Source organism: Centruroides sculpturatus, unplaced genomic scaffold, assembly GCF_000671375.1.
Source record: "Centruroides sculpturatus isolate CEXI.00-Female unplaced genomic scaffold, Cexi_2.0 scaffold77, whole genome shotgun sequence".
Taxonomy (NCBI): domain Eukaryota; kingdom Metazoa; phylum Arthropoda; class Arachnida; order Scorpiones; family Buthidae; genus Centruroides; species Centruroides sculpturatus.
The window spans coordinates 480,458-502,519 of NW_019384320.1; the positions used below are offsets into that span (position 1 = coordinate 480,458).

Genomic DNA, 22,062 nt, shown 5'->3' on the forward strand with positions numbered 1-22,062 from the left:
TTATCAACAGTGTTATAGGGGGGGTCGACTGTATTTTGTAATTATTAAAATCATTTGCATAATATTTTGGGTGAAATATTTTCTAATAATTCACTAAATTTCACACTTCAGAAAAATTTGTAAAAAAATGCAGGATGAACTCACATTAAACTCTAACATTGTATTCTACTTACTAGTTCAGATCCAGGTCCATTTATAAAATTTAATATATAATAATAATTTCTCTTAAACTACTGATCAATGGCACAAATTATAATATATCCCTCTCATGTGCATAATACCATAACATAACACATTAAAATTTCAGCAAAATCCAGGATGTCAAAGCTTGGATGTCTCCTTGTAAGGATAAAGGTATCCACATTATTGCCATCTACAAGCCAATATGCCTGAAATTATTTCTTATTTGAGATATTAATTTTTCTCACACTATTGATCAGTCTGGATAACTTTAATCCAAAAATCTTTTTATTGTATTTATCATGTTGATAACCATAATTTGTTGGATCATCTAAACTAGCATATAATTTATATGTTAAGATACATTTTTATTTTACACTCTAGTTCAGCTACATATTTGCAGGATTGTTATGCAAAGGAGAAGTACATTTTTTTAATTCTCTAAACCTACATCTTTTCACTTACTTTTACCAAGAAATTTCTGCCTCTTTTTTCTTAATATACAAGGGGATTATAAATTTTACAAACTCTTAATCTAAGAAACGATATACAGCATCATCTTTTGGTAAACATTACAGATGACACAAAATAAATATCCCTCTACAGAATGAATACGGTTTGCTTTCAAGATGTTCAAGTTGTGGGTTGTTGACTTCCACATGACAGAGCAACATTATATATGCTAAAAGCAGAATTTTTTTTGGAAACTTACCTGAAAGTTTACCTGTATCTTACTGTAGAATCACGTCAGTGGCAAAATATCAAAGTATATAACGTTTTACTTGCAGATCTGCAACAATCAAAAAGCCGACATTCACAGATGCCACTACTTGGAGCAGGTTTTTGTTGAATCAACAACACCATGAGATAGAGCCAGAAGGCCAATATTTTGATCATTCACACTTGCCAGTATAGAATGAAGTGTTGACAACTTCTGCCACTATGCCACAGTTGTGTGTTTTGTTCCATTAGGTTATGTAGGGCAATATGTCGTAATAGTCAAATTGGCAGATACTCCTCTGTTTCTACACTTATATGCTGAAATAACATGAAATGTTCATCATTAGACCACATTATTTTTTCTCTTTGTTAAAATATTATAAAGTGTGTTTTTATTTTTGTTCATCTTTCTATGAATAGGTGAATTCTAGCTATGCTATTTGCAATCTATGCAAATATGGAGCATCTACTGTAATAACACATTCTATATTGTTACAGTTAAATATGATGATTAACTTTCTGTATTCTATTTTAACAAATAAAAGGAAATGCAAAAAGTAAAGACTATTGAAGAAGTCGAAGCATTTATGTTGAGACACGGAGAAAATATCGTTGACATGTTGGGTGGTGAAGTGGACAGAATTGAAAAGGGGTTAAAGGTAATATAATTTATGTTTGCTGCATTAACAATACCTAATTATTAAATTTTCTTGCTTGTTTTTCAGAAAAGGCATCCAGAAGTTCGACACGTTGACCTAGAAGTTTTATAAAAATCAATTCAAGTGCTTGTGAATTAAGTTTGTTAATTTATTTCATGGAGTTGTACATGTTATGTGATACTGTATATAATTATTAATGTTTCATAATACCATAATTTACATCAGAATTACTACATCTCACACCATCATTTGAACAACAACCTGAAAATAAAAAAGAAAACAATTCATTTATTCATAGCAAGTAATAAAATGAATGTGTAAAGTTTTATATATATGTTTGAAGCCTGTATATAGCAAGTTGTTAAAAATGTACACAATTTACCCTAATTAAAGATACAATGACTATTATTATTAGTTGTGATACTTTTTTTGAAAAATGTCATCGATCTAATATTCTTGGACCGACTGCAGGATAAGAAAAAACTAAGTATATGACTTTTCTCTTGCTGAGATCTGTCAAAGAACACAGTTGTTTTATGTAAACTTGAAGTTATTTCAACATTTCTGTTATTGTTTGGACTGCAAAATTATTTTTATAAATCTTTTATTACAACTCACATTGTGAAATTCTTGTTAGAAAATATACAAAAGATAATGGATTACTTGGAATTATTTTTCTACCTGACAAGAAATATAAGCTTAATTAAACAATTCTGATTGGCTTAGATTATAAAAACATTGAATTGAAATGTATTTCTACAAAAATTGTTGCATTGTTGTTCATCTAAAAATCATCTTCAATCCTTTCTAGAAAGACTGCATCTATTGAGACATCACTTTCAAATAGATGACAATGAAGGATTGGAATAAGTATTGATAATTCCTTGAATTTTTCTTAATCTTTTTTATGACTTTTTTAAGAAAATATTTAACCTGCCAATAACCTAAAAATCTGTGACGAGTTCTCCACTAAAATTGCAATAGCATTGATCAATTAAAGTTTTTGTTCTGAATCTTGAAATAACATTTGAACAAAAACTTCATTTTTTCAGGTATGTAAGCAGAATTACTTTGAATCAAGTAAATTTATGAACATATAGTTAGTGATATTTTTTAAGGATAACAACATGAATGTTTGTAAATTACGTTTTTTAAATAAATGTTTATATTTTTTACACATGCAAAGCAACAAAGAAACTGAAATTAATAATAATAATAAAATTACCTTATGTGCTGCTTCTAATGTATCAATGAAGCTTTTCAATTCTTCTTTTGACATTTCAACACACAGCTGTTTTTTGTCATCATCACTGACCAACATTAAATCCAATTCTAGACATGGTTCTCTTATATTATACAAACTATCACTTGATAATATCAACTGAAAAAAAAATGTTTGAGAAATAATTTAGAAAAATATTTATTTTTATAGACTGGTTATCAATTTATACTGTAAGATTTCAGAACAGGAAATTTAGGGTTATAGAATATAGAACTGCTTAAAATTCAATTTTGAATGAATACTAAATAATAATATTCACTAAGATTACAGTGAGTTTAATTATGAATTTCAAAATTCAGAATCAACTGTACAAGATTGAGTATATATATTTTCTTATAAACAAAATCAAATTTTTATACTATTATTGCTTCATTAATCTGGATTCTTATCTTCAAACAATGAATTAATAAGCAATATTGCTTATTAATGGACTCTTTAATTAGAAACAATCAATATAACTAGAATCCAGACAGTCTCTAACTTTTAATTGCAATTGTAATGTATTCCTAAACACAGATATAATTCTGTTACTCAACTTTTGTATATTATAAAAGTTGCTGTTAAGGTAGAAAGTTTTTTGCAGAATATTTTACAATACAAGGTATTAAAACCTAGATTAAACAGAAAACATTTATTTTTGTTGTTAATTTTGCTGTTACCAAAATCAGTAGAAAACAAACTAGCACAAGGCAATAGCTGGAAATTTTTATTTGTTGGCAGAAAATGCATGAAAATCCAAATTTGGCATACAAAATATGTAAAGGTTACCAAAGTGTCATTCTTTGACTTTTGGACAAGCTCATTCTTTATCATATATGCATTACAAACATTATTTGTAATGTATAATACAATTTATTTTTAATTTAATTATTTGAAAGCATTTTAAAATTTCCAATTAATGAATGTAATATAATGTTATTGACTTCAAATTAACAAAAATTTACTGTTTTTGAATTAAAAATAGCTACAGCATTAAAGCTTCTCATAAATATTAATATTTGAAATAAAATTATTTTTTTTACAGAATAATATATAATTACCTTTAATTTCCAATCAAAATCTTTTAAATAATTATCACAAATAGAATTAGTTTTCTCTACAAGGGCCTTCTCTATATCATTTTGACAAATATTCAAACAGTTGAGAACTTTTTCTCTGTATTCTGGTAACAGATGAGATAAAGTTTGCTGAATCTAATAAAGAAAAATTATATCTATCTATCAATAAATAATTGTAAAATAATTTTTTAACATTTAATTATTAATAAAAAGTTAATAAGTTTGTTATAATGCATTAATGTAAAATAAAAATAAAAATAAAAATACATTTATTAAGTTATTAATTCAAAGTAATTTGTTTCAAAATTTCAATACATCTGGAATAATTATGAATTGTGTCATGTGACAAGTGTCTTCTCTGTCTTTCACATTAGATTTACTTACTTAATGAATTAAATACACACTGGTGCTTTTGACATTTTTGATATTCAAAATTCAAATAATAATAATCAAATGTTATACTGTATATTCTTTCTTTGCTTGAGGATGACATTTTGAAATGTCAAAAATACTTGTGTGTAATAATATAAAAAACCATTCAAAATTCCAGCAAAATTCTTTAATAAGAACATTTTCAAATGCATTAAGCATTCATCTTCAGTTATTTCTCTAAAATTGAATGCTTAATTTGAAAAATTATGCAACCAAAAATTTCAAATAGTTTGTTATACAAATATTAAAAAGTGACACGCTATTAATAAAAGCACTACACATAATAAAATAAATAAATTATTTATCAAGAGTTATCTTAAGCTTAATTAAGCCTTTATATAGAACTAAGCTACTTCATCACAAAAAGATTTCCAAGCAGATGTAAGCCCATCGGCATCCCTATAGTTCAGTGTTTCTCAACGGGGGCGTTTTTCTATGTTGAGTGGGCGATTAGTAAGAATTTATATTTTGGGGGACAAAAAACAATTTTCTGGGCGATATAGTAAAACATTATATTAAGAATAATTAGATATTTTATTTGTTATATTGTACAATAATTAAACAAATAACATTATACTATTCAATGCAGTATGAATTTGGCGTTAGTCTTGGCCCTTGGCATCGGAATTTTGTAGTGAAGGAGCGGTACTACATAACGGTTTTATTGAAGGGGACGATGATTTGTTAGAACTGCTATAGTTAATGCATTGCGTGCTCTTCTGTGCCCTCTGAATTTCCAGTTTTTCCAGATACTTTATTGCGTGTTTAGATCTAGTGGCTTTTATGATAGAGGCCTGGTCCCAGAAAACTGTGATGCCTTGTTCTTTGGCATAAGTGGCAAGAACCGTACTGTCAATGGTTTTGTTCACCGATAGCTTATGCTCATTGATTCTTTTCTTCAAATTTCTTAACATTGCCCCTATACACACTAAGTTAGAGTTGAACCTATGATCTCTTAGCAGTATTGGGTATATTCCTGTTAAGGAGTTACGTTCATAACTTCCCTTGTCATTCCTTAATAACCTGTACATAGTGGGATTACGTCGATAAATTATTTGTAAGTTCCTATCTTTGGAAATTCTCTTAAAAAACAGTTTAAGGAAGAGTATGTACCTGAGGACCACTTTTTCTTTTTGGCGGTTTTCCTTTTGCTTACGTGTAAGATTACTATCTTTCTTAATGAGAGCTTCTATTCTTTTTCTTCTATAGCCATGCTGTAAGGCTGTTCTTCGAATATACTGTAATTCCTTAATACTGTCGCAAATGTCTGTGCAATGGGGGTGTGCCCTCCTTATCCAAGAGCGAAACACCGCCATTTTGATATTCTCTGGATCTGCCGAATTCTTAGGGATAATGATGGGGAGTGACGTCGGTTTACAATATGTGCTGGTTCGGATTTCCCCTTCTATGCATGTTAGAAGGGGACAAAAATGAAACTTATCTACAGGGACGGGGAGTACCAATGGGTAGCCCCATGTCATCAGTACTCTGCGAGTTGGCACTCCGTAATCTAGAAAACAATATCCTCCCTTCGTTACAACAGATTTACTGATATACGTGAGATATGTTGACGACATTTTTATTTTGTAGAAGGATAATCGCAGCACCAAACGTTTTATAGATCTAATAAACAGTAACCCATATGGTTTAACCTTTGAATTAGAACAACAAAGTAATATTAGCGTTAATTTCTTGGATCTAACTATAACATGCATAGAAGGGGAAATCCGAACCAGCACATATCGTAAACCGACGTCACTCCCCATCATTATCCCTAAGAATTTGGCGGATCCAGAGAATATCAAAATGGCGGTGTTTTGCTCTTGGATAAGGAGGGCACACACCCATTGCACAGACGTTTGCGACAGTATTAACGAATTACAGTATATTCGAAGAACAGCCTTACAGCATGGCTATAGAAGAAAAAGAATAGAAGCTCTCATTAAGAAAGATAGTAATCTTACACGTAAGCAAAAGGAAAACTGCCAAAAAGAAAAAGTGGTCCTCAGGTACATACTCTTCCTTAAACTGTTTTTTAAGAGAATTTCCAAAGATAGGAACTTACAAATAATTTATCGACGTAATCCCACTATGTACAGGTTATTAAAGAATGACAAGGGAAGTTATGAACATAACTCCTTAACAGGAATATACCCAATACCGCTAAGAGATCATAGGTTCAACTCTAACTTAGTGTGTATAGGGGCAATGTTAAGAAATTTGAAGAAAAGAATCAATGAGCATAAGCTATCGGTGAACAAAACCATTGACAGTACGGTTCTTGCCACTTATGCCAAAGAACAAGGCATCACAGTTTTCTGGGACCAGGCCTCTATCATAAAAGCCACTAGATCTAAACATGCAATAAAGTATCTGGAAAAACTGGAAATCCACAGTGCACAGAAGAGCACGCAATGCATTAACTATAGGGAACCGACAGACTTTCATCTGCTTGGAAATCTTTTTGTGACAAGTTCTATATAAAGGCTTAATTAAGCTTAAGATAACTCTTGATAAATTATTTATTTATTTATTATTTTAAACATACCGAAATTTTATTATGTGTAGTGCTTTTATTAATAACGTGTCACTTTTTAATATTTGTATAACAAACTATTTGAAATTTTTGCTTGTGTAATTTTTCAAATTCCGCATTCGATTTTAGAAAAATAACTGAAGATGGACGCTTAATGTGTTTGAAAATGTTCTTATGTTATTAAAGAATTTTGCTGGAATTTTGAATGGTTTTTTATATTATTAATTTTTAGTCTCCAGTAAGCAAGTATATATTTATTTGTACTTGTGTGTATTTAATTCAAGTAAATAAATCTAATGATGAAAGACAATACAGTTTCTTCCTTACATTAAATGCAATATTAGTTTAAGTTTCTAACATTTAATGAAAATAAATGAACATTTCAAAAAATAATTAGACCTACATAAAATATAACTTACTTTTTCTTTATTTTCAATATATTTTGCAGAATTGCTAAAAAACTTCTTCAGAGAATTATTCACATCCCACCATTCGGTCAAAGACCAAATCTCAGAATAGTCACAAAAAAGTGGTGGTCTCTGTCCGCATAAATCTTCAACAACACAATAAAGGAACTGAAACATATTAAATAAAAAAATGCATTATTATTTTAGAAGAAATTGAATTAGTTAAATACATTTTATAAATAATTTTAAAATATTTATATTTTAGTATATAACTTTTAGAATATCTTTAGATATTTGTGCATAAGTTGATATCTGACTGTATTGATATGCAGATTAATCATGCTAAAATTATTGATTTTGTGATTTAATTTATTCCAATTAAGAAATTTATTATATTTTGTTTTGTATACAGAAAATGTTTTATAAAATGCTGCTGATCATTTATGACAAAGCCGTAGTTTATCAGAGAAAACATCCTTTCCCAGCATAATGTTTAATAAAATTTGTAAAATTTAAAATATCCAATGGGGCCAGATAATTAAAATTTTAAAAATTTATAAAAATACAAAATTTATACAAATACAAAACACCTATTTATTGTGTGGATTACCTCTAAAGTCAGAACAGAATGAGGGATTTTTTTCTCTCTCATATTTTCTATAATTTTTTAAACCAATCATGTTATTTGCCTAGGTTGATTTAGAGTGGTCTTCATTACCATTCCATTCCAAATCTTTTCTGCTAGATTTCTCTAAATTAACTAAATCATTAAGTTCTAATTACACTCATGTTTGTGAAAATTGCAACACCATGAAGGAATTGTCAGAAATTAATGAAATTTATTCCACATATTACTGATAGTGGTAAAAATAAATGATCAAATTTACAAGACAAAAAACCAAAAAGAACATCAGAAATCAGTGTGTGTCTGCCATGCTGAGCAATGAGAGCCTGTACACGTCGTGACATTGAATCATACAGGTTCTGAATGTAATCCTGGGGAATGGCATTCCAGATGGCTTCGACTTGATGCCAAAGTTCAGTCTTATTGTGTGCCCCACCAGCTGTAAGAGCGAGTCGCAGACCAATGAAATCCCAGATATGCTTGATGGGCGACATATCCAGGGAATAAGCAGGCCATGGAAGAAGCAAAACCTGTTGTGCACTGAAGGCTTGTGCAGTCTGAGAAACATGTGTGCAGGCATTATCCTGTTGAAATACAGTACCTAGAATTCGTCAAAGAAGGGGGAAGACCTCTGGCTCCACAATTTCCCATATGTAGCGATCACTGTTGAGGTTGCCTGCAATGTGCACTAGATAGGATCGACAATTATACCCAATAGATCCCCACACCATGATGCCAGGCATTTATGTGGTATGACACTGGATAACACATTGTGAGAGCAGATGTTCCCCTCTATAATGTCTGACGCATACTCTTCCATCATTGTACTGCAGATTGTAGCAAGATTTGTTGGAAAAAAACAACTTGTTGCCACTGAGCACACCATGCACTGTGTTGCTGAACCCATTGAAGTCGAAGGTGTCTGAATCATCAAGTGGAGAATCCCGCGTAGAGGAACCCTTGCACGCAGTTCATGCTGCAGCAGACGGTGACAAACCGTGGAGCTAGACAACAAAACACCTGTAGCCGTGCTCCAACATTGTGCTAACACACAAGAGGACGCTGTACGATCCATCACAGCCATGTGGATTAGGTGTCTGTCGTCCCATACCATTGTGCTATTGCTTGCCCCACTGCCAGGTTTTCGTCTTATTTGGTTCTCCTCTGTCCATTTCTTCCAAACATGCATCACTGTTGTGACATTACACTGTGTGTGGACTGCGATTTCTTGATATGAAAATCCACCCTCTTGCATACCGATGATGTGGCCTCGTACAAACTCCATTAGTTGTTGGTATGGCTTCCTCAGCTTTTGATGAGGCATACTGACCACCAATGAAATGTTTACCACAGACAGGGGAAGATAAATGGATTTTAATGCATCTTTACAGCCCTTTATAGACCTGCAACAAGTGGCTGATAAGGAACTGGTTCTCGTTCCACGCATGTGCAATCGCTTTGTAATTCTATTCATTTGCATGTCTTACCTCACTTTACATTTCCTATAAGTTTGGTTCAATTTGCACAATTCCTTCATGGTGTTGCAATTTTCACAAACATGAGTGTATTAAATTTAGTGCAAAATGATACTTAACACAGGGGTGCACAACCTGCGGCCCGCGGGCCACATACGGCCCCCTATCAATGTTTATGCGGCCCGCGGACGGTACAGGCCAAATCCCTTCTTTCGAAGTTTCTAAGTGTAGAACTTTTTCCCTTTCACAAAGTCATTAGCACCCAACTGTTTTATGACTTTCCCTGAGGTGAGAAATGGGGGATTGTTCTATAAATAAGTCTATTTCTAGCTAACACTTTCTGGTTTAGATATCGAATATTTTAAAATGATGTTAGAACGTCATTTCCGATGTTATCGGGAAGTTTCTATTTTGGCGGAAAATCTTCAATTTTATGCTTCGGAAAACTTGCCTATTCGTCTAAATAGCGTCAAATAACAAAAATAAGTGAAAATAGCGCTGAAAAACCATGAAAATAACGATTTTTTAGCATTTGTTTACATTCTAGATTCTGATTGGTATAGTCGAATTTGAATCAATCTTTTCTGAAAAGACGCTTATTCGTCAACCTAATGTCATTCAAACTAGAAAAAAACTAACCAGAGTTCAAAAAGGAATGTACAAAAAGCTATAAAACCAATAATTTACAACAATATCTCTCCATAGACAAAGAATAGAAAAAAAATTTTTCACATCAAATTTATTATTATTAAGTTGGACCAAGAAAATTAATACTGTAGTTGGAATAGAGTCATTACGACTAAAAGGAAGCCATTTGCATTAAAATATTTTGGATTTAATAATTATTACAAACCGCGTCAAGCCATAAACTTGTCAACAAAGAGGGTTGTAAAATGATTCCGTGTAGCTAGAAAGCTGCGGTTTTTTTTGTTTGAAAGAAAACAGATATATTTAGGTTATTTAAGTAGTAAATTAATTGGAACTTTTTATTTACTTTTATTTTTACATTCTTTTTTTCGTAAATTTAAAATTAAATTATTATTTTTAATTTTTATTTTATTTGAAATTTAACAGTCGTAAACTGTGATATATTTATGACAGAAAACAAAAAACAAATTGATTCTAGCGCCAATTTGAAACGAGATATCGCAATTTTAATAATTATATTTAAAATATTCAGATTTTCCACTGCACTGTGTTAATCACTTTTGATTCATTTCTGAACACGGGGGTAAAACTGACGGGCCATAAATATAATTTAGGTAAGAATGGTAACCACATTTATGATGGATTAGTGTCCTGCACCTGGCATGTTGACGATCTGACTCACAAATTCTGAGAAATGGTGGAGACGCCCGGACAGGGGTCGAACGAATTAAGACCTGCCTGGCCACGTGTGCGTAATAGTCTTCTGTCCCTGCCTCTTTAGTCTTTGGTCAGAGTGGATACAGAACAAAGCACGTGATAGTCTAGCTTGCCTTATCTCAAACACGATTCATTGCAGGCTTCAGAATTTTTGGCACAACGAGACATTGTTTTGCAGAGTGAACAGTATGGCGCCCGGCATTAAACGCAAGGTCGATTGCGAGAATCGTCAGTTTCAAGAAGTGTGGACTAACAAGTACTGTTTTGTGCAATAGAACAACAGCATTATTTGCCTCTTGTGCAATGGAACAATAGCAGTGCCAAAAGAATTCAACCTGAAGCGACATCATGAAAGCCAACACAAGGATTTCTTTCTGCAAGGTACGGAAAATCGAATTGTTATGACGATCACTAATCAGCCAACAAAATGTGTTCAAGAAACAATCTGGAGAATTGGATGCGGCTGTTGAAGCCAGCCTAGAAATATCTGCTTTAATAGCCAAGAATGGGAAACCTTTCACAGATGGCGATATGATAAAAAAGTGTCTTATCATCGCAAGTGAGATGTGTCCTGAGAAGACAGTGTTTTCAAACAATCAGTCTTAACCACATGACGATACAACAAAGAATCTCGCAAATTGCATCAGACATTTCTGGCCAACTTAATATTTTAGTTGCAAACTGTGCTTATTTTTCTTTGGCTGTGGAAGAATCCACTGACATATCATCAACAGCACAAGTGATTGTGTTTATTAGAAGTGTTTCACTAGATTTTATTGTGAATGAAGAATTTCTTGGCATGGCATCACTTTCTGGACATACAACTGGTGCTGACTTATTTACTAGTTTATTGAGCGTTTGCAACAAATCAGCACTGGACTTTGACAAGCTATCCAGCATTGCCACCGATGGAGCACCATCTATGGTTGGATGTGAGAATGGCATGGTCACCTTGCTGAAAAACCACCTTGGGGACAGGCAAAAGGAGTTAGTCCAGTATCATTGCATAATTCACCAACAGCAACTTTGTGCAAAGAAGCTGGGATTTGAACGTCTGCTGAAAGATGTCTATGATACTGTGAACTTAATCCGCCGTCATGGACTCAACCATCGACTCTTCACATCATTTCTTGAAGAAATAGATGCTGATTATGCTGACCTGCCCACGTATACTGAAGTTTGTTGGCTGAGCAAGGCAGCAGTCCTCAAGAGATTTGTGGAGCTATTGGGGCCTATTATCACTTTCCTCTAATAACGGGGGAACACTACAAGGAATTTGGAGGAACAAAGATGGCAGTGTGATTTAGCTTTCCTTGCTGACATTACTTCTTATCTAAACGACCTTAATTTGAGATTGCAGGAAAAGATGCAACTTGTTTCTCAGTTGACAAGTAACATCAATGCATTTATGACCAAACTATCACTTTTCAAGTCCCACATGCAATCAGAGAACTTTACACACTTTCCACATTGCAAGGCCATGAAAGAGAAATACCCACATATGAAGATGGATTACTCTGACCAAGTTAACACCCTCCTTACATCATTCAATGAGAGGTTTGGTGAATTCCAGAAATACAAGATCTACCTGCAACTTTTTTCAACTCCATTTGATGTGAAAGTGGAAGATACCCCTCCAGATGTCCAACTTGAGTTGATAAACATCCAGTGCAGTGATGAATTGAAATCACAGTTTAAAAATTCTAATCTCCTCACATTCTACAAAGAACTGCCTGATACATCATTTCCAAAACTGAAAGACAATGCTCGATTTTGTGCAAGCATGTTTGGCAGTACCTTCCGTGTTTCCCCGAAAATAAAACACTATCTTATATTAATTTTTGCTCTGAAAGATGCACTAGGTCTTATTTTCAGGGGATGTCTTATTTTTCCATGAAGAATTCACATTTACTATTGAACAAAAAAATTCCCAAGTCGAACTTAGACGAGAGTGACGTATATCCGGTCATGTTGAACTGAACTTAAATAAAACCGAAGTGAACTTACAAAGTTCCGTTGGAGTGGACTTCCCACTCTTGCTTCAACTTAACCTTTTTATAGCGTCTACATCGGGCTCGATGACCAATTACTGCTTACTGAACCATAACACTATGCAAATATGATGTGGCGTGATTCCCGGCCGACCAATTAGTGATCACCAGCCATAACATTATGCAAATCTGTGATTCCAAGCCATAGTCTTATGCAAATCATGCCGTGTGGCGTGTTGTCTGCTGACCAATCAGTGGCTGTACTTTCAAAAAGCCAACGGCCACTTTCAACCTGCTGTCGATGACCGTTACGAGTAAAAAAAAAAAACTTTACTAGGTCTTACTTTCGGGGGGAGGCCTTATATTTAGCAATTCAGCAAAACCTCTGCTAGGTCTTATTTTCGGGGAAACATGGTATGTATGCAAACAAGCGTTTTCACTTATGAATTTAAACAAGTGCAAAACACGGAACAGGTTAACCAACAAGAATTTGGAAAATCTGCTGGTTGTTTCAACATCTGCCATTACGCCAGACATCAAGAAGATTGCCGCCAGCATCCAATCTCAGCCATCGCATTAATCATTTGGAGGTCCGGCCCCCAGTCAGTAAACTTAATCCTAATTTGGCCCTTCTTCAAAAAAGGTTGTGCATCCCTGCTTAACACTTCTAGTGACAAATTGTGTTAATTATTGTGTAAAAATAGCCCTATAATTTTGGTAATTTATTATTATTATTTCTAATTACAAAACAAAACCATGTCATTTGTATATACAGTGGAACCCCGGTTAACGAACGTCCTGGTTAACGACCAAATCGGTTAACAAACTTTTATTTTGCAAAAATTTTGTCTCAGATAACGAACGTAACGGTATTTTGTGTCAAATTTTAGTTGGTGTTAGGCATGCGCGAGTTAAGCATTGCTTTTCCGAGTGTTTGTGCTATACTTCTTTTTTCAGTTTTGTGATTTATATATTTAATCAATATGGCATCAAAGAAAGGAAAAAGTCATAGTGGCAATAGAAAATGACAATGCGCTATTGCATTTGAGAAAAATTTTGATTAAAAGAGTAAGACAATCAACTTTAGATCAATTTCTTGTTCCTTACGGAAAGAGTTTGTTTCTTTGCTAAGTTATGGCATCACAACACTTGGGTGATCTGACTAGGGGGAATGCCTTCTGGGAGGTGTTTTTAAGGGAAACTAGCCCCTATTTAGGCGTTAAAGACATGAAGAAATCCCGGAAAACTCCACGTGGCCAGCCTGTCTGAGCAAGGTGCGAACCCACGAACGAACTCCCCGTGTTCAAGGTACGAAGACCACTTAGCCACTGGTGGGTTTTTTACCGAAAGAGACTTTGACTCTAAGAATCTTCCGATGAAGTGCTACCTGTTATTTTTTTGGAGGGAATCCCCTTCTAAGCATTAAGGTTCATATATCTCCACTTTTCTGCCATCAACTACAAGAAATGAAGGTATTATTAAACAAAGTTTACATGTTTGTTGCTGTAATGATAGATACTATGTTTTCCTACATTTTCATCAAAGAAAATTACTGTATATTTCAAATAAAATGACAAAAATTTTGGAGCCTAGAATGGATTAATTGCATTTGTATTAATTTCTATGGGAAAAATTGCTTCGGTTAACGAACAATTCAGTTAACGAACGGAGTCGCGGAACGGATTAAGTTCGTTAACCGGGGTTCCACTGTATCTTAAATGTTTAATATCTACATAATGTACTGTACATATTTTAAGTGTATATATATATATAAATGGTGTTGACAAGGTAATTTTTAATTGAAAAATAAATCCTATTTAAACCATGGAAATTATATCCACATCAATTATTCCTTAATTTATTGTTTTCCCATATCTGTTGGTTATAACTTTTAGTCATGAAGAACATTAATCTCAGATATAAAGAGTAACATCACATACAAATGTAGTAATAGCAGATTATGTTTTCAGAATGTGGTAAAGCAAGTAGCAGTTTGGACTCTGTATAGTCACCTCTGCAACCTTGCAGACAAAGAGATGGAGAGGAAGAGTTGGTGATGAATAAAACAGCCTAAACTATTGCAAAGTATTACCAAAGCACTTTGCATATTCATTTCCACTAGAGCATTTTTATATTTTCATGACATCATCAAAAAAAAGACCAAGCAAATATTGTAAATATTGAAGGTTATTATTCAGTTTTAAAAGAAATGCTATTAAGTAAATCAGGACTAATCATTCTTTTAAAAAGTAATAGTGACGACTGACTTAACAGTGGAAAAAATATTATTAGTATGTTTTTTGATTTAGTAAATACATATAGGCAAATGTAACTGTTTAATTCATGTTATGCATGGCCCTGCATCTATTGTTTTCCCACATCCACAGTTTCTTCAAGTCTCCCAATAAAAATGAAGAATCAAGGTTTCGCTGCATAATGCAGCAAACTGGAGTGCCACAAAATATAATACTGAGCAGTGCCATAATCAACGTTCCCTTAAGCTGTGCGGACACACACTGCTCAAACTGTTGCCATGCACAAGAATTTATGTGCCGTGCAGATGAGCATGCACACTGATTTGAACTGTTGTTTACCGATTTCTCACTCCGTCTGTGACATGATTATTGATACATATATTTCAATTAAATACATAAATCATTGACAAAAGATAATATTTTATACGGAAGTATGTTTTAAAATAAATTTTAATCTTTATAATTAATTATTTTAGTTTTTAAAGAGAAAAAATAAGTTTCTCTATGTATCTGTTCAGCAAAAATTTTTTGCTCAGAGAAGTACACATTCTGCTCAGCTAAAAAAAAATTAGAGGGAACATTGGCCATAACACTTATATTACTAAAAATATGAAAAGTGCATTGATAAAGTAAGGATGCTGCAAAAAATACTGGTTTAATGTCCTAATAAAAACAGTATTTTATTTATTTTCCACTTAGAAAAGGGTAAGGGTAAACTCCAAATGATGAGTTTCTCACCCCCCCAGAATTGTAGACTTCCTTGTAATAGCAAAAAAGTCAAAGGAACCATATCCGTACATGTGCCTCCAAAGATCAGTTTTTACTATTTATTAGTACTGCTGCTATTCTCTATACTCCACATCACTATCACTTTGCACATAGTCATGCACTTTGGTGCTAGCTTTCGCTCACACCTCAGCACCTACTGGGAGGCGAGTCCACACCCTCCCAAAAATATATATGTTACCGCTAAAGCTTGAAAGTTGTTAATCTGCAGATTAACTAGGGTGATCCGTTAAAGTTGTGAAAATTGTTCCATTTCTCAAATTACCTAGATAATGTTCAGAGTATCTAGGTAATCCGCACGTTACCTACTAGGCACTCGGTAAAGTGAAAATAAGATCTTTGCCACAAATAAATGTACCACAAATAGGTGTGCTTGTCGCAGAAACCAATTGCTATGAAATTCAAAGTGTCACCAATCTTTAGACTGCACAATTGGATAATGTTACCTATGGTGGGTAAAATGGCGGTTCGTCTCTGATTCCAGTGGGGACGCACGTTCAAACCTAACCTAACCTATTCTAATAATTTGGTTGGTAATACAGTAGAGCCTCGATTATCTGACTCAATTGGGGACTGGGGTTGGTCGGATAATTAAAAAGTCAAATAACCGAAAAGTATGAAAAAATCCATTATTAGTGTAGTATATTATTATATCCTATGTAATTAGTATATTAGTATATCACTATTAATCTACTTCGCGTTGATTTTTCATTGATGTTAAGCCTAACAAAAATTTTTAAAATAATAATCATCGCTATTGTATCATTAAAAATTAGAAAATTAAGCCTCGTTTAAATACTGGCTCCCTTTCATGGTTGATCCAGTGTTGCCAGCTATAACACGTAAAAATAATATTAAAGTAGCCCAGACATGGCCAAATATTGTAGTGCCACATCACTAGCGGACATTTGAAATTTGCCCACTAGGACGGTCGGTTAATCGGGGGTCGGATAATCGAGGCTTTACTGTAATTATAATAATTTATTAAAATAGGTTAGGACAGAATGTGCATCCCCACTGTTTCCTTTCTTCTGTTTGCTGGAATCAGAGATGAGCCGCCATTTTACTCACCATAGGTAACATTAACTGCACAATTACATCATGCGATCACCAGAAAAAGTATGATAACTTTATTATTTTTCATCTCCGGTCCAAAAGTAGGGTATCGTTGAAGTCGTCTCGGTCCCCTCAGTTCAGATAGATACTCAAAGTCCCGAAATTCCATAGGTGGTTATCTATATAATAATTTCCCTATAAATAATTGTATTAATATTTTAAATCGTTTGATTTTTTATATGTTTTTTAATTGGTTGATGATTGATTCTATCAACTAATTTGTCAATCGTTTGATTTTATTAACTTGATTCTTTAGATATCGAAAATTAAATGAAGAACATTATGTTAATTTAAGCGTACAGAAACGTTGCTGTTGTTTCAGCAAAGATCTTATTTTCACTTTACCGAGTGCCTAGTAGGTAATTTGCAGATTACCTAGATAATCTGCACATTACCTAGGTAATTTGAGAAATAGAACAATTTTAGCAACTTTAACGGATCACGCTAGGTAATCTGCAGATTAACGAGTTTCCGAGCTTTGGCGGTAACATATATACCATCAAGTACTCCACAGTCTAATGGGCCACTCACATCTGGCATAGTCACAGGCTAAATAGTTAAATGAGACGGTCTTAGCGGAGTGCACGACACCACTCTCGATGGCAGGCGGCCGATTTCGGGGAGCCACATCTCAAGAAGGGTCATACATAAAGGTACGGTATCTTTGACTTTTTTGCTCCTATGGGTACGCTGTACAGTTCTGGTAAGATACTAACCGTCTTGGTTGGAACTTTCAGAAGTGTAATTGTACAGAGAAAAGCAATATATTTTATCCTACGTCATTTGTAATTAGTGAAATAAGCATAAAGATTTTTATAATTTATTAAATAATAGTAAGTGTTCAGTTTATATACAGTATATTGTTTGTAAACAATCATAGTAGTGTCAAAGACAAGGGATTTAACAGTGATTAAAATCACCTGAGTACATTATCACAAATTTAAATAAATAATAATTTTTTGCACAGAAAAACCGTGAAATTTACCTTTTCCAGTTTATTTTCGGGACATTTATTTAAAAGTTTTAACTCCGCCTCCATTCTCTACCCTAAACGAAGCTGTTCCTAATGGCACTTCGAGTAAGTGTTGCCAGATTTCGTACCACTGTTCTCCCCAAAATAAAAATAAAAATAAAAAAAATCGATATGTGGCCGTTTGGTTAAGATAATATACTTTAAGTAATTTGTGTTATTTTTAAACATTTTCATTATAAAATAAACATATGATGTGAGTGAACCGGCTTAACCAAATGAACGGATCTCTAGTCTTATTCTAATGAAACAAATTACCACTGGTATGCCTCGTATTATTAAAAAACCCAATTCAATATTAGTAAAATATATATCTTCCATGTTTTCCAATTATAAAATAAAAACAAATCATTAAGTGAAAATTCAAAATTTGTGATGTTTTTGAAACCGTGGCAATAATCTTTGTAATTCAAACACAGATTATTTATTGTATTTATACAGACACTTGGCAAATCAAAGAATTAAATTTTATACGTGTTCTTTTCATTTATACACGTTTCGGGCATTTCTTGCCCCTCTTCTGCCAACTAAAATAAAAGTTCACAAGTTACAACAGTATAAACAAACATATAAGGTCATATTATTTTAAAACATACCTTTTTGATTACAGATTATTGAAATTTAAAACTATAAAATTCCTTTGCCTATTTTACTAAATTTTTTATTTATGGTTTTGAACCATTTATTTTAGTTGGCTGAAGAGGGACAAGAAATGCCCGAAACGTGTATAAATGAAAAGAACACGTATAAAATTCAATTCTGTGATTTGCCAAGTGTCTGTATAAAAACAATAAATAATTTGTGTTTGAATTACATAGAAAATTCAAAATATTTTATCGAAAGTTAAATTACAAGTATTAAAATTATTATTATTTTTTTAAATTTAAATGATTGTAATTTAACTTTCAGTAAAATATTTTAAATCATTGAGACATCATTATAGGGAATTTTTCCAGAGAAAAATCCCTAAATTCAGGGAAATTTCGAAGATAAGTGACTCTGCCTAGTTGGCAACACTGATACTGTTCTTTCGTTTGAAGTTGTAGAATTCTGTAGTTCTGGAATAAAACTTTTTCTACGTCTTCTTCTGCATTTATATTATAATCCAAAGTCATTTAGTTTCGACTTAAAAAAAAATAAAAATGGGCGATTCTACTAAATGGATTCCTATGGAATCAAATCCAGAAGTATTTATTTTAATGCAGATTCTTAAAGAAAACAATTCTAAATTATGATTTTATTAATTTATTATTATTATTAATTTCAGGTAATGAACAAGGTTAGTATCCACCAATGATAGCTTTTGAAATCTTTAAATAAAAAGGGTTCCAAGAATATTAACAATTCACAAGGATACAACAGAATTTTAAACATGTCTGTATAAATTTAAACTTATTTAATGTATTATGTGTGAGTTAATAATGATTGTTGAGTGTAATTTTATCAAATATAACCAATATTTCAGTTGTTGAGACACGTGCGTTAACTAAAACTTGCTTTCTAGTCCAGCTTTTTGAAAATATCTCGAGAAATGTATTTAACTCAAAAATAAGTTGGCCCGTCGGTTGCCGAGCGTATACTTGGCAACGGTGGGTGGCCGACTATCTGTGTTTGGTGGTGTTATCTACCGAACAGTGGTAATTTGTTGCAGATTCGGTCTTGCCGATGGGTCGACTGCATAGTTTTCTGAATTTTCATGCACATAACACACAAATGGGACCAGTTTTCCTTTGAAAGTCCTCCTGGAAGACAATTGTATAAGCAGGAAGGGTCCACCTTTTATAAAAAAAATGTTAAATGTAGGAAAGACAACTTAACCACTCGGCAGTGAGCGATGACTATAGTCGTCAAGGGCGATCGTGAGGCAGTGGTGAGGACAAACAATAGTCGTCAAACAATTTTAAAAGGTATCGCCAAAAACTAGCCTATAACCAATGTTCCCTCTAATTTTTTTTGTCGATGAGCAGAACACACACTTTTCTGAGCAAAAAAAATTTTTGCTGAGCAGATTCTGAGCAAAAAAGTTTTCTGATCATATATATATATATACATATTTTTTTCTATAAAAATTAAAATAATTAATTATAAAGTAGAGATTAAAATTAATTTTAAAACATACTTTTATACAAAATATTATCTCTTTTCAATGATTTAATGTATTTAATTGAAATATACATAGCAATAATCATGTTGCAGACAGAGTGAGAAATAAATAAACAACAATTCAAATCGGTGTGCATGCTCACCTGCACGGCACACAAATTCTTGTGCGCGGCAACAATTTGAGCAGTGCGTGGCAGCGCAGCTTAGAAGGAACATTGCCTATAACTACCACGAAAAACCATTTACATAGAAAATTAATTATGTCACAATAAAAAAAGACTTTTCTTTACTAGACATAACTGTTTACAAAATCTTTTTCCAAAAAAATAATGAGAAATAATGATTGCAAAAATACTTCTAAAATTTTCAACGTTTATTCTCCACTACCTGGAGTAGAAACCTGTTTGACTAGTCCATTGTTGAAAGGTTAATTATGGTGTTAATTAACTATCAGCTTAGTAATTTATATACTGGTATATTTATTATAATCCACTATATAAGTGTAAAAATAAAAATGTACTGAAATATGTAGTGATTTATATTAAATTTTAACTTGACCCTTTACATCAGATTATGGTTATCAGGTTATGATATTGTCAGGAGGTGTCTCCTCTTGGCAGATTACTCTTGTGCTGCATTATCACATCAATCAGATGAAACCAAAAATAGGTTTATTAAGTAATACATTTTCACATCTAACCAGTGTTTCTTTTCTAAAATAATTATTGTCAGTATTCATTAATTGTGACTGAACATAGAATTGTTTTTATTGAGCCAACTGCCAGTATTATGTACTAGCCGTCTATATATGCCACCTGCCAGTAAACCTTACTGGCAGCTGAAATTAGTCTTGAATATAACAATAAAATGAAGTGTGAGAATTTGAACCATTAAAATTAGCAATCTAACTACTGTAGAATGAATTATGTTTTTAACTAGGCTGATAGCCTGATTTACAAATATAAATCTAGCATTATATTCAGAAAGTAAAAATCCAAATTTATAATTTTACCTAATTGCTGATATGAAATGTATAAAATAATAATAGTTCTAGTTTTTTAAATATACATTTACATCATTTATGTTTTCTGTTAAAACATGGAGAATTAGCATAGATTTGCAAAAAAATTTACACAATGTACAGTATTTTTAGTAGTACAAATGGAGTTTGAAATAGATTATTTCCTGTATAAAATTTATTTTATTTTATTTTTTCAATTCTATATTAAATTAGAACACTATAATCTTCACATTTATATATTATTTTATATTTGTCCCAAAACATTCTTATTTCTTTGAAATTGTGAAATATTTATACATAAATTCATTGTAGAGTTCATTTGTATATTGTTTCCTTTCTGATAAAGATGATAATTAATGGAGTATTCTTTTAGAAAGCAGACACAGAATTTCTAGAACAATGTTTGGTATACTTTTGCACTCTACATTCCTGGAAATAAATTATGTAGAATTGATTCCATCAAGTATAATAGGCTCTCAGACCATCCTCTGAGAGCTGTTGTACATGAGCTACTTAATGTCCTCAGAGGATTAGAAAATACTGTCTAATAATGTGTGAAGAGACTATAATTTAAGTATACTAGTTTGTTATCTTTAACCACAAGAGAATTCATAGACAAAGAATATTCATTTAACAAGATGTGTTTATTTTAGAAATATATAATTCTTAATGATTTAAGTAGACCTAATAAACAATTCTTAATTGGTATTTTAAAATTGCCAGTTGCATTTAAAGCTGTATAGGCAAAAATCACTTTAAAGTTTATTGTTCTTAGGTATGTGAAGTACAGTATATCTGTTCATACATGATCATTGCAACTACTGTTTATCTCCTGGATTTCTTCCTCTGGGAGTTTTGTGAAGTATTGTATTTATGTGATGAAGCTTAGCTCTGTTCAGGATGATCTGTGATGACTGTGCATTTTGTGTTAACAAAATGCACAGTCATCACATTATTAGAAATGTCAAAAATCTTTGATGAAAAAATATCCCATGAACCATTACATTGATGCTACAGGTTG

At 32.5% G+C, this 22,062-nt stretch overlaps 3 protein-coding genes across 4 annotated transcripts in view; 2 read left to right on the top strand and 1 right to left on the bottom strand.

Moving 5' to 3' along the window:
- LOC111624948 (zinc transporter 9-like) overlaps nt 1-1,765 on the top strand; it is a 49,364-nt gene extending 47,599 nt beyond the window's left edge. The window contains exons 18-19 of the mRNA XM_023367945.1: nt 1,446-1,559; nt 1,626-1,765. Of these exons, the coding sequence (XP_023223713.1) occupies nt 1,446-1,559; nt 1,626-1,670 (159 nt within the window). The 3' untranslated portion in view covers nt 1,671-1,765. The remainder of the gene's footprint in view (nt 1-1,445; nt 1,560-1,625) is intronic.
- On the bottom strand, nt 1,685-17,981 carry LOC111625175 (COMM domain-containing protein 8-like). The gene is made up of 5 exons (XM_023368241.1): nt 17,873-17,981; nt 7,287-7,442; nt 3,882-4,034; nt 2,785-2,940; nt 1,685-1,820 (listed from the first exon to the last, which is right to left on the bottom strand). The coding sequence occupies exons 1-5, from the start codon at nt 17,924-17,926 to the stop codon at nt 1,797-1,799; spliced, it is 543 nt and encodes a 180-aa protein (XP_023224009.1). The 5' UTR covers nt 17,927-17,981; the 3' UTR covers nt 1,685-1,796.
- Nucleotides 17,982-18,897: 916 nt separating this feature from the next.
- The window catches only part of LOC111625186 (ubiquitin carboxyl-terminal hydrolase isozyme L3-like), a 65,125-nt gene continuing 61,960 nt past the window's right edge, over nt 18,898-22,062 (top strand). The window contains exons 1-2 of one of the 2 annotated variants that reach the window (XM_023368263.1): nt 18,898-19,104; nt 19,185-19,196. In XM_023368263.1, the coding sequence (XP_023224031.1) occupies nt 19,060-19,104; nt 19,185-19,196 (57 nt within the window). In that variant the 5' untranslated portion in view covers nt 18,898-19,059. The remainder of the gene's footprint in view (nt 19,105-19,184; nt 19,197-22,062) is intronic. The other variant, XM_023368254.1, reaches the window with a different exon arrangement.

What these genes read in the sequence shown, in the direction of transcription:
- LOC111625175 (XM_023368241.1), bottom strand. Translation starts at nt 17,926, where the DNA reads ATGGAGGCGGAGTTAAAACTTTTAAATAAATGTCCCGAAAATAAACTG. An exon ending in CCGAAAATAAACTGGAAAAG is followed by an intron (nt 7,443 to 17,872) that starts GTAAATTTCACG and finishes AATATGTTTCAG; the next exon opens with TTCCTTTATTGTGTTGTTGA. An exon ending in ATTTTGATTGGAAATTAAAG is followed by an intron (nt 2,941 to 3,881) that starts GTAATTATATAT and finishes TTTTTTTTTCAG; the next exon opens with TTGATATTATCAAGTGATAG.